Genomic DNA, 13,310 nt, shown 5'->3' with positions numbered 1-13,310 from the left:
CACCGTATATTCCTTGTAATGCCTTTCTTCTTGAGTTGAGATTCATTATTAATCCAACAGGTATTCTTACTAGCATTTGCTACCTACGTAAGTTCTAGTCGCTTTCAGAACTGTGTCCAAGTCATCAATCACAAAGGCAATAGCTGGCTGCAAAGTGACAGGAATTAATTTGTTGCTGTCATACAAGAGATCCAGATAGTGAAAGCTAATTGCCTGTTAGAAGACTCGAGGCTTGCTGGATGTCATTGTGTGAGACAGGTAAACACTACTGTTCCTGACGCGGTTCATAACGTCATGGTGATAGGTCTCCTCGCACCTCTGACATTACCAATCTGCTTTATTAATTACAGTAAATTAAAATCTGGATTGTACATAGCCAAGTCTGTACTTGGACAGTAGTTAGAAGTTAGATGCCCGGAATACAACGTCTAGACGTAAATGCCATATGGCTACTATGAATAACGAGTGAGTGAGTATGGTTTTATGCCGCTTTTAGCAATATTCCAGCAATATCACGGCGGGGGGACATCAAAAATGAGCTTCTCGGATTGTAACCATGTGGGGAATCGAACCTGGATCTTCGGCGTGACGAGCGAACGCTTTAACCACTAGGCTATCCTACCGCCCCTCCATGAATAATGGGAAGAATATCGTCGAATGAGTGAGTGAGTTAATGAAAAGACATTTCTATAATCATAAAAAGCAGAGTCCATTGCACGACTCCAACTATATCATCAGCATGTGTTTATGAATCGCTATCAAATAGTCATGACACCAGGTGTTCGTGAACGTTTCCTGCCCCACTGGTCACAAACACATGCAAAGGCAGGTTAACGCCGCTTTTAATAGTACATAGGTTATGTCACACACTTGACCTGTGTTTACCTATGTAACATTTATCACGTAAACTGAAGGAAATATTAGTTACATCATTGGTAACTTATTGTAAGAGTAAGCATGTCGACCGTTTCCGACCTATACTCAACAACGAAAGTTCCTGTGACACCAATATTTTAGTTTATCATATAATGGTCAAGGTTTCTCGGCAGGATAAAGCCAACGGATAAAAACGGTGCATCCCATATTGGCCTACGTCCCATATGGCCTACAGAAACAGAAATGACCTTTCCCATTTGGCCTACCACAAACAACCTACACCCCTATTGAAAAAAATGGTTTGTTTTGAGCTTAATTAGCTCTTGTTATTTCACACAGGCTTCTTCTGTGAAGTTGATTAATGTCAATAGGATAACTATTATTGGTAACAATGGTTTCATTACTTATGATCATAAGGATTGTATATAACTGACTTCTTTGACAATTGTGTATTTAGTCAATAGGATTAACTATTATTGGTTTCATTACTTAGGATCATAAGGATTGTATATAACTGACTTCTTTGACTATGGTGTATTTAGTCAATAGGATTAACTATTATTGGTTTCATTACTTAGGATCATAAGGATTGTATACAACTGGCTTCTTTGACTATTGTGTATTTAGTCAATAGGATCAATATGGATGGTACCTTTTATGCTTGCCCTCTTCTTTGGAGCCAGCTCTACGTAATCCATACTCTGATAGGACAAAAGATGACCCCACTTGTGTTTTGTCTCATGCCAGACAGGAAAAAAGAAACGTACATTCGAGTATTTGAACATTTGATGTCACTGGTTGTAGAGGTAACCAGAGCCGAGTTAGACCCGGAGACAATACAAATAGACTTTGAGAGTGCAGTCATTGAAGCCCTGAGGATCACGTTCCCCATGACCAACATCCGTGGATGCTACTTCCACTGGATGCAGGACTTAGGACTAGTGCGACTCTACAAGCAGAATGCCGACGTCAAGCAATGGGTGAGACGAGCTGCTGCTCTGCCTCTTTTGCCTCCCGCTGATGTTCAGGACGTATGGCGCGTAGCTATTGAGGCTTTAGAACAGGCTGAGGTTGAGAGTCCTGCATTTCAACTGTTCAATGATTATGTCGTGTCAAACTGGGTGGGGGACGATGCTAGATTTGGAGTTGAAATCTGGAGTCACCATGACAATGTTGGTCCAAGAACTAATAATCATCTGGAAGGTTGGCATAGCCACTTGAATGCCAAGATGAACTCTGCCCATCCAACAATGTACATGTTCAGCTTCCTGAATGTCTTAAAATCACTGGAAGCTAGCCACACCTGACATCTAGCCCAGCTTGCCCATGGTGCCAAGCCTCCACCGCGGAAGAGAAAATATGTGTACTTCGATGGTCAGCTGTCAAGACTCCGCGACAGACACCAGCAAGGAGAAATATCTTCCTTGGCATTTGCAGATACAGTAGGAATCCTGATTAAATTAAATTAAAAAGATTCTGTGTTAGCTTGTATTTCTCTGTTGTTGGACTGGTTCATTTTCATCACTCTGGGGGAGACGGGTAATTAGTGAGTCATCAACCAACCGATTTATTACCGCAATTTAATCCTCTAAAAGCGTAGGCCAAATGGGACGTAGGCCAAAGGGGAGGACACCATAAAAACGATATCCGTTCGGGTCATATGCGGATAGAGATGCAAATATCAAAGGTCAAGTAGGACTACTTTCACTGTTTGTAAACAAACATATGGCGTCGCCATCGTCATTCGGCGATCGAGTCAGAATTAACCATCAGGAATCTGGATAAACTACAGGGATAATTGCTATCATTATCAAAAGAACAGTCTAATATACTGAAAATCATTGTCTAACTGTGACGTAGCTAAGGCATTTTATAAGTTTTTGGCAATTTTGGAGATATAAATTTCGAAACAATTGTGAGAGGGCACGAGGCCTAGCCAAGCGGGATCAGTAGCCATATCTGTGCTTGTAGACCTCTGCGGCTTGAAACCTTCTCCACAAATAAAAATATTTGGATTTGGCCGAAATATGTTTGAATTGTTACCTTGTTTCGTTTTGTCGCTGCGTGTACATCTGACTACACTTCTTAACTTTATGGCAGGACAGACCGACTGTCAACAACTTCTGACCGTGGCCGTGACGTCTGATAGACTAGGGTTAGAGTAGCTTCCCTTTGACAAAGGGCAGTTACTCTAGCGGACTGACCGATGGATTGCCACGAAAGGCACTTAAAAATAACTGTTGTTTTGCGTATATGTTGCTTCGCCACTGTATAAGAAACAGATTTCAGTTGGAACTATATTGGCTACTGTCACTGTCCGACTGACACATCACTTACCCTGTGACGTAATAAATATTAATGCCCGCATTCCAGGAAAACTCGCAATGTTTCGGTAATGTTTGTGAGAGAGGGAAAGCGATTTTAAAGCACAGAATTAAAGAATGACATTATATGATAAAGAGGTTATCACGCTTGTGTGTTTGGGAAAGGTAAATATCCTGTATTAGGAATAAACACTACTATAACTATGTTTATTCCTAATGCAGGATATTTACCATCCCCAAACACACAAGTGTGATAACCTATATGTATTTTTCAAACAAGTAAAGTTTGGTTTTCAATATTGTAGTGCATGTATGGAATCAAGTCACAAATATGCAACTGCTACAGAAAAGCATGCATTCCATGCAAAAGTTGACTTTTATGCAAGCCCCATGCATTTCAGACGAAGATGTGTTGCTTGCATCGCAACCAGAGGTGGACACACACGCTATTGATTTGTAAATTGAAATTTTGGCATGTTCATGTTTTTTTAAAGAAATCACGCATTTTCTGAAGTCAGTATGGCAAATTAAACCATTTGAACACTTACAGGAGTCTTTTATCTGTTGCAAAAAGAAATTGTTTCAGATTTTGTAAAAAACATAACTTTGCAATAAATCTTATTCAATGTCACAGGAACTTTTGTTGTTCAGTATGTATATATATATATCGGAGTCGGCAAGTCGGAATTCGCCTACCACCTCACGGTATCCTCGGTTTAGGAACGCTGTTTACATGCACGCAACTGAACATTCTATTCGTGTGTATGTTTCACATATGTACTTTAATTACATGATTTTCAGTATTATTTTAGTTATAATATACTGCTGATAAATCGTACGGCGTACTGAAAGTGATATCGTTATGTAAAGTTGCATACAAACAGTCAGTCAAAGGTTACTGTCATATCAAGTAGATATGTGAGTAGTACGGGAAACCTGTTCTCTCCGGACACATAGGCAGATGTGCTCAAACTCACCAATGGATAGGTATACTTTTTCACAACTACATGTACGTACTCGCATACAGAACACGTATAAAAGTGTGTGAAGGGGTACTTTAATCAGTACGCTTACTCATGATATAGTCGGAATCGTACAATATACTCTGCTTTAAGTAGATATTTCTTTTAGGTATTGGCAGGTGCTTCCGGTAGAGCAGGAAATGCTCACACCTTTCGCGAACACTTAGTGTCACACTGATTTTCATTGATCTCGTCACATGATTTTAATCACTTTTTTGCCTTTTACGTCCAACGAATGTGTTTCGGCAGATAAACGTGACTGATTATCCTCTGTCGTTGACGTTATATATTTATGATTATGGATTTTTTTTCGATTTTATCATTTATCAGTCGCTATTACAATGACAACGATGCGGTGACACCGAGAAGAGGGACGTTTGAGAGCCACTGGGGTGATCAGGAAGACAGCGCGATAACTGAATGTGTCACACTCCCTGGTTAGCCGGCTGTGGTGGTGGTACCAGGTAGGGGACAGGGAGACCCCAGCGGAGACCCTGATGCGACCCCCGTCGACAAGACCTTCACTAGAGTCCTATGTCGACGACAGCAGAACGTTTGATAGAGTGGGTGAGTTGGATTTTACGCCGCTTTTAGCAATATTCCAGCAATATCACGGTGGTACCAGAAATGGGTTTAAGATCTTGTATCAACGTGGGGAATTAAACCAGGACCTTCAGCGTTACGAGCGAACGCTTTAACCACTAGGCTATCCCACCGCCCCACGCTGCATAGAAACACCCGCAATATAACAATAGGGGTCAAAGTCTATACCTATAATTAATACATATAATTTATGTTTAACACTTTCTTGACATTTTGTTAGTCATTAAAACATCACGACTGAGAGCACTGAATTATAAGCACTATAATGATTATTTTAATTGGCTGAGAGCACATGCTCTATAAGCACATTATCTCAGTTTGTGTTGCATGTATTCAAATACGTGACACAATACATGACACCTGGGTGTTGTTGTTATCAGTAGTTGTAGTACAAGTAATCACCTCATTACTTATGTATACAAGTTCATAACTTGTGATTGCACATAATTAAGATTTGAGTTTCATTTTATGTGAGTTCATTGGAGTATGAACCTTCATAGAGTGAGGGCCACGCCGTCCTCGGAGTTTGTGACGACGTTCATACAATGCTTGGCCCTCACTCTATGAAGGTTCATACTGCATTGAACTCACATAAAATGAAACTTAAGTCAATTCTTATAATTTTTTATCTCAAGGGATGCGGGCCTTGATCTATACACAATTTTATTCAGCTGTATCGCATAATAATTCCTCAAAAAGCGTGGTGACACGAGCGTATGTATGCACAACTTGCTCTTCAGAAACATCTGACATAACACATGTATTCAAATAACATCACCATTAGATGAAAAAGGTCTGTTAAGAACTACCTCAGTGAGTCAGTCACAATGACAGGAACGTTTGTTGTTCAGTATATTTTTAACTAAATATTAGAGCCATTTACAACAGAACATACCGCCTATTCATAAATAATATCATATTTTGCTTCAGAGTTAAGGACTTGCGCAAAGTGTTCGCACCGGTTTGTACCTGCATAAATTATGTCAATGGATAACTTAAAGTCAGTGATGACACCAGGTTTAACTTGTTTGATAGGCATTACTTAGAAGTCGGCGGATGACAAGATAGACACAATTTTCTGGATAACAACTTCTTTAATACTGTAAAAAGGCGACGTTTCGGTATAGATCCTTATACCGTTGTCAAGCAAGACTGAATGAGGGACATAGTGCAGAATATATATAGCAAGTGGAGGATTAACAGTTGAGGATTACCAGTAGAGGATTAACAGTAACAACAAGGGCATACATGAGTGGGATAACCAGGTGTTCGCGACAAGGGTAAGCATGTCCTGCTCTACATGTAGCACCCGCCACTCACACAATTTGCATAAAAAGTAAGTGTTTGTTTGTTGCCTGGCGCCGTACAGCAGCACTCCTGCCATGTAGGGTGATGGCCTGTTACCAAACCAGACAATCAAGTGTTGTCCAGAAAATCCAGTGACACGATAGCGCATTTACAAATTCCTACAGACCCAAGAGCATACATAATATTAAACACTCATTCCATTCTCACCGGCTTCTCAAATCTAGCAGCCTATGCTTATCCTCACTTCAGCTCTAAACTAAGAGATTTGAGAGTTCCTTAACACTCGAGGGTTGTTTAATAGAATTATTTCTAACTAACCTTATACATGATTTCATTTCGGGCACTATATGTTAGCCTTTCCATTAGCTTCCCGCTGACAACACGGGGTGAAGCTTCGTGGCGACGAATTCATCAAACGGACAAGGGAACAAGAACGTAAAAACATGTACGTCTCATGTATTGACGTGATCGAGACGACAGTAAGGCTTGCGGGAGGCGGAGACACGCGACAAGTACAAGCAGAAACATATGTTCACAGACTCAACTCCACGTGAACTGGACAACACGGCGTACCGACTGTTCATAAAGACATTGGTCAAATTTATAACGCCATGTTATGAGCAATACGGATCTAGAACTCGGGAGTTGCTGCGTTATGCGGATAACTGGTGATTACAAATATCAGTGAAGTGAAGTGAAGCCTGCATCAGTCAGTAGTAAATATCTCAACAATGTTTGATTATACTAAAGACGGTGCACGACCTTTAGAGAACTGCGTGTTTGTGCTGCTGGTTATGTGTAAATCAGTCAATGTGTAAAATGACTGAAAATTTCACAAATGCAATTCACAAAAAGCCAACATATTAAAGACATTTCACAGATATTTTTCGCGTCAAATTGACTAAAGGTTATTAAGAAGTTCAAAAGAGACTAAAGACATCACTATTGACTGAATTAAAAAAATATACATTGACTTTCGTTTTTTTTGTTATCATATCATATTTAGTCACAATGTGATAAAACAGAGCATCAAAAATGTTTGGAATTCGTTATCATAATAATTATAATAAATGGAAAAATGATTTAGATAATTTGGTGTTTTGTAAATTGCCAAAGGGAAAATTTCAGTCATTTTACACATCGACTGTAACATATACTAGTATATGCAGTGAGTGAGTATGGTTTTACGCCGCTTTTAGCAATATTCCAGTAATCACGGCTGGGGGACTCCAGAAATGGGCTTCACACATTGTACTCATGCGTGGAATCGAACCTGGGTCTTCGGCGTAACGAGCGAGCGCTTTAACCACAAGGCTACCCGATCGTCCGTAACATATGTACATGCAAAACGTACTAATTGAAAACATAACAACACTTCTCAAAAGACTTATTACTCCGTTAGTATTTTGCAGTTGAACTTATGAATTTTTTTATTGGTATTTCTGATAAAGAACGCATTGGCAGTTGCAACTACAATTATTGATATGATGTATTTCCCTCACAGAGCACTGCTGACCCAGTCGTCTTAGTCGCCACAATTCGCTTACGCCCATTAGACACGCTAGAAACGTATGATCGTGGGTTCGAATCCCGGTTCGCCCCGATTATTTTTGTAGATTGCAACTCACTCACACACGGGCGAAAAGGTCAAATAAATGCATCGGCGTGGCTTGTGCCGTAACAGAACTGGAGTTGCTGTCACCTGACTGTTATTTTTGTGTTAATGAACAAATAAGCATTCTTTGAAGTTACTAATGTTGATGTATTTATTTATAAGAATTGACTTCAAAGTGTTTTTGCGTTTGTGAAGTTGAACAGTACATGTTTACCCTTTTTGCGAACACCTGGTGTCACCCCAGGCTTTCAGTGATCCATTCATATAGTGTTCATAGGCATTTTGCCTTTTATGCCTAATGGAGTCTGTTACGGAAAGTCGTTATTCTCTGGCGTGGACGTTTTATAGTTTTATAAAGTTTAAGTGAATTCAGACGGGAACAGATGGGAGATCTTCAATTATATCCTCTTTAACATTAAACGACCTACTTTCAAACACCTGTGTGACCCAATTTGGAATGGCCTTTGCATTCTTGAGAAGAAATGTTTAAGAGTCGCAAAGGACACGTGCGTGACATTTACAATTTGCAATGAAGCTGGTGGTTGGACTTTTCTCCATTTATCTCTTCACAGACGTGACAAATGAAAAACTGACTTTGTCCCTTTACGAATTCATCGGAATAAAAAGAGCAGAGAATGTCAACGCCATACAGGGAATCACCATTTACTTCACTGCATGAGGGATATTCCTTTTCGAGTTATCGGTCATATGAAAACACAGTCATTTTAGGTATTGTCGACCAGCCACCGTTTGAATGGACGCCGATTACCACACATCGCACCACTGCTACTCACGGACGAATCCGTATATGTTACAACGCCTACAAATCTGGAAACGCTTCATGTTTATCTCCCAACTAAATCACCTGAGTGTACAGACATCTCCGGAATATAACAGTTAACACGAACCTAAATCTAATTTCCACGATTCTAATTCCCCAGGACCTATGATCTTCAGCAACCAATGCTTAGCGTAAGAGGCCACTAACGGGATCGGGTTGTCCAATTGCGTGGATCGATGCTCCTGATATCAATCACAGGATTTTCTGGCCCAGACTCGATTATTTACAGACAACCGTCATGTAGCTGGAATATTGGTGAGTGCGATGTTAACAACAAATATAAAACGAATTTTTAAACAGAACTGACATTAATATGGGCATAGAAAAGTATGAGATGGTCTTACAAGCTGTTATTTGGAGCTATATTCAAGCCTCTTTCATCCCTTCCAGCTTTATATTCCGGAATACCGTTTCAGAGGAACCAAGAGGAACCTGACAACTAAAGAAAGATCAATCGTGTGAGTATTTCCCCAGGGGCAGCTTCAACAGCGTCGACAGCTGCAGCCGGGAACGATACAGTTGTAACATTTGTTAAATGGCTACAAGTTGTAGAATAAACGTTGAAAGTTGTCAAGTGTTTACTTTAGCATAGTTTATATTGTCTTTGATAGCGTTGAGTGAATACATCCTTCTTTGTTGAGTTAAAAGAGGAGTTTTAATAATGAATGACAGTGAGAACTGTGAAACCTCTTTAATCCGAATATTGTTATACAAGACACAGGTGTGTCTACAGCTATTTAAGACACGGTCGAGTGCGTGAATTTAGTGTCACAGTATTTCAGTTATATCACAGCGTGTCTGCTTCGTGGTGGAGGAAATTATTCAAGGTGTAGACGTTATAATGAAATCCACCAGCATGGTGCTGAGAAACCTAGAAACCTAAACAGGGCGAATCTTGGATTCGAACCCAGGATTTGCGTCACATTTGACGACCCGAGACTTGTTGACATTTGCGATAAATGTAGAGATTTCATTCGATGGTTGATGTAAGTGATGCTTTGTAATGGCAAGAACATAAATTAATGTTATCATATCGAAAGTTCACAGTGAAAGCTAAGGGAAACACGAAGGAGCTCCATCCTCCATCAATATGAAGCGAGGTCATAGTAGATATATCTTAATGTTAACTACCTCCTCTTTAAATACCTACTTTTCTCCATCCTTAATTTCACTATAAAATCGGCATCAGTCCGAACTGACACAAGCAGCCACACACACACGTGCATGCACGTCGCTACGTCACTGCAATAATCTTGAACGCAACGTTAAATCTCATTCACCTCACCTCTGCATCAACATGATTTGGTCGTCAGATATTTCTCCATCGTCGATTTCTGTAAGGTAATCTGTCTTGTTGAACTCCTTTGTGCGTCTGATTTTTATCGACGTGGCAGGATCGGATCACTTTTTCGCCAAAAAACCCTGGTATTTCACTGTTTGTTCGTGTTTATAAACACATGCTGATGATTGGTCGGAATCATACAATGGACTGCTTTTAGGAGAGATTTCTTATGATTATTAACATGATTTTCGCATTATTAACATTGTGATTATCATTATTATTAACAGAAGGCAGGAACTACTGAGTTATAGGTTCATGTTGTTTGTAATATACTCACCGCCAAAGAAACGCGAAACATAGAAACATATAGAAAAGTATGAATGTTGTGAAAGATGTTTCCAACGTGTACTACTTAATGACAAAACTACCAATCAGTCAAGTGTTACCACAGTGTCTCTATTCTTATTACTATATGCTTGCCGTGATTTCCAAACTTTGCACGCTAATCCTACACGAGACAAATTGTGCATCTCTAGGCATAGATCTATGACGTCACATGTGATGCGTTCATGAGCGTCGGTTCTCACAACATGTATGTTCGTTTGCGCATCGAACTAATCTGATATCTCTCGAATATGAGTAATTCTTCATTTATTAACCAGCATTGGACCATTCGCGTTTCTTTTGTCGGTGAATATACATGCCATTATGAACTTGAGCCTGACACAGTGCAGTCCAGGTGACGTTGAATCAAATCTCTCACTATGTTGCTCTGCTTGTACTAGTCCACTTTCTCCCTCTGAAAGTATACATACCTCGATCACTTCAATGCATGAGACGCAAATGCTTATACGTTCTTGTCCACCTGCTAGTTTGACGTCTTTAGGCCGTTCAGTTCCACTGAGAGATACCTTTTTACTACGAACCGATACCTGATTATCTATTTGCTACACTGACATGTTTAATCATCGGTTCTAGTATTATTCACAGAACGTAGCAGCACGAGGTTTAGGTCGATAGTGCTTGTAAGATGCCATTTTTAATTTGGGCCCTGTCTTTGTGAACAGTAGCTACGCCATTCTTGTCGAATCAAGTCTCTGAACATATTTTTCTGCTTGTGAAGTTTTTCCGTCCCCTGCAAGCCGTCCTGATGTATGCCTTGATCACGTCAATACATGAGACGTACATGTATATCCTTTCTATGCCAACGTAAGGTTTGACGCCTTCGTCACTATGGAGGTCTATCCCAAGTCGGGAAAATCTCAGTGGCAAACTAATGGACAGACTGACATATAGACCCCGTAAAGAAGAAGTTATGTAGAAGATTAAATAGAAGTAATTCCTTACAGGAACCCTCGAGTATTAGGGAACTCTCCAGTCTCCTAGTTTAGATCAGAATAGGGGATGAGTATAGGCTGCTACAGCAGAGAACCCCATGCGAATTGAATGTGGATATATTATATTATGCTCGGGGTCTGTAAGTCAGACTAGATAAAGGTCATCAAGATTGGAATCCATTCTCTTTTCTACAGAAGAGGAGTCATATTGCGAATATCTTAAATTAACTTCTCTTTAAGATTAAATTACCTACTTTTAAACACCTGTGTGACCCAATTTGACCATATTTGGAATGCCCTTTGCATTCTAGCAATATCACGGCGGGGAACACCAGAAATGGGCTACACCCATTGTATACACGAGGGAATAGAACCCGGGTCTTCAGTGTGACGAGCGAACGCTTTAACCACCAGGCTATCCCCACTGCCTAGCATAGTTTGAACATCAAGGGAGGCAAACAATCTTGAAATATTTATGCACAGTGAAATATGTATAAAGTATATACTGACTTGTAATTCCAATTAACAAAACTCTCATCTTTCCTCAAAACGAATGAAGGTATGTCTCATTTCGATCTACCCTTTAGAGCTTCACAACAGGCTAATAAACATTCTTCGACATGACGATATGACGCTGAAATTTGTAAGATATTTGCTTAAGTCTCTCAAAAAATACCAGGACGATTTCGTATCCATATAACGGCGTACGAGGAAGTGATACGCACTCACATCAATCCATAACGAGCAATTATCACACATGATTGCATTCTTATCCATATTTTATTGGTCAGACACATAAGGACAGATTTTCCAAGGAACATGTATCATGTAAGAATGTATGACTGTATACCTCAGGTATTAGCATATGTCAGAAATAATATGAGGATCTAATTATGATCGTGTACATTGCCTTCATATACATGATATAGTACCATGTATTACACAGAGATAACTTAATGAATAAACAAGTGTATTTCAAAACGTATGTAGCGAGTGAGGTCAAATTCTAAGGAGTACGCCAGCGTATATTTAATTATAGCGTATCAGTAACAATCACTATTGTAACCTACAGAGGAATCAACTCACATTATTAAACAAGCATGAAATTTACAGTGATGTTTCTGTTTAGCCACTTAAACATCCAAGATAGCTGCCAAATTTTAAGAGGTCGGGAAAAAACCATTTACTTTCTGTTACGTATCGATTCCCAATTAAAACAACATGTTAACCCAGAAATCGGTACGTTAAAGTACTTATTGTGAAAGCAACAAACAAAACAAAAAAAGTGGCATACAATCAACAAATGTATTACAAAATTCACTTAGTTTGCAAATCATAATAAATTACTGCACAGCAATGTCACACAATGACAGTGCACAATAGAGTGGTAATACAATATTCAATGGCAATATATATAACGATGGCAGAGATCAGTATCAAATACAAAATACAGTGGAGATAGCAAAAGTCAGTGATAATAATATATATTCACCCAGTGTCGACAGAGGTCAAGCTTCCGAGATGGACCAGGTAGAGAATCAGGGATGATGAGTGAGCCTCACATGAAAGCTGGCGCAGTAAGCACACTCTTGTCTCCTCATATACAGCCAAACCAGCTACTGGAAATTTCTACACAGATCGCTGGTAGTCTAACGAACATTAAAGAATATTCTGCCATTCGTCAACACTAGCCACTTTCCGTAACCTGCAAGAAGACTCGTCCCCCTATCGATGAATGTTATGTGCGAAAATACGACAAACCAATCATTTAAAAATAAACCCAAGATACATTTAAATGTGTTCAACCATACTGTATAATGATGTAAGTTCCCGATGCAATAGCATCTGGAATATATATTATATACGGGGGAAATATACGTGAATCATTACACAACGAGTTGACTATTCTTTTAGCTTAGACGGAACCCAGTCGCAAAGATGGCAACGAGAGGGGCACGAGTCGCTATTCGGCTTGTCCCGGAATAACACGAGTCATGAATGGATATTCTGCATGAGTCCACGGCCTACCGGAAGATTACACGCCATACCAGCATCTAAACATAGTATCTTCCCGACGACTGCCCACACCAAATAGCACCACA

General features: G+C 39.7%; 1 protein-coding gene across 1 annotated transcript in view; it reads left to right on the top strand.

The window, feature by feature from the left end:
- The first annotated feature begins 1,592 nt into the window (after positions 1 to 1,592).
- The window catches only part of LOC125372582 (extensin-like), a 47,063-nt gene continuing 35,345 nt past the window's right edge, over positions 1,593 to 13,310 (top strand). Inside the window, exons 1-2 of the mRNA XM_048383020.1 lie at positions 1,593 to 2,048; positions 4,687 to 4,789. Of these exons, the coding sequence (XP_048238977.1) occupies positions 1,593 to 2,048; positions 4,687 to 4,789 (559 nt within the window). The remainder of the gene's footprint in view (positions 2,049 to 4,686; positions 4,790 to 13,310) is intronic.

The sequence above is a fragment of the Haliotis rufescens genome, unplaced genomic scaffold (genome assembly GCF_023055435.1).
Source record: "Haliotis rufescens isolate VD_foot unplaced genomic scaffold, xgHalRufe1.0.p SCAF_1, whole genome shotgun sequence".
NCBI classification, from domain to species: Eukaryota; Metazoa; Mollusca; class Gastropoda; order Lepetellida; family Haliotidae; genus Haliotis; species Haliotis rufescens.
Note: the sequence above shows the minus strand (reverse complement) of the source record. Positions and strands in the feature narration are given on the sequence as shown.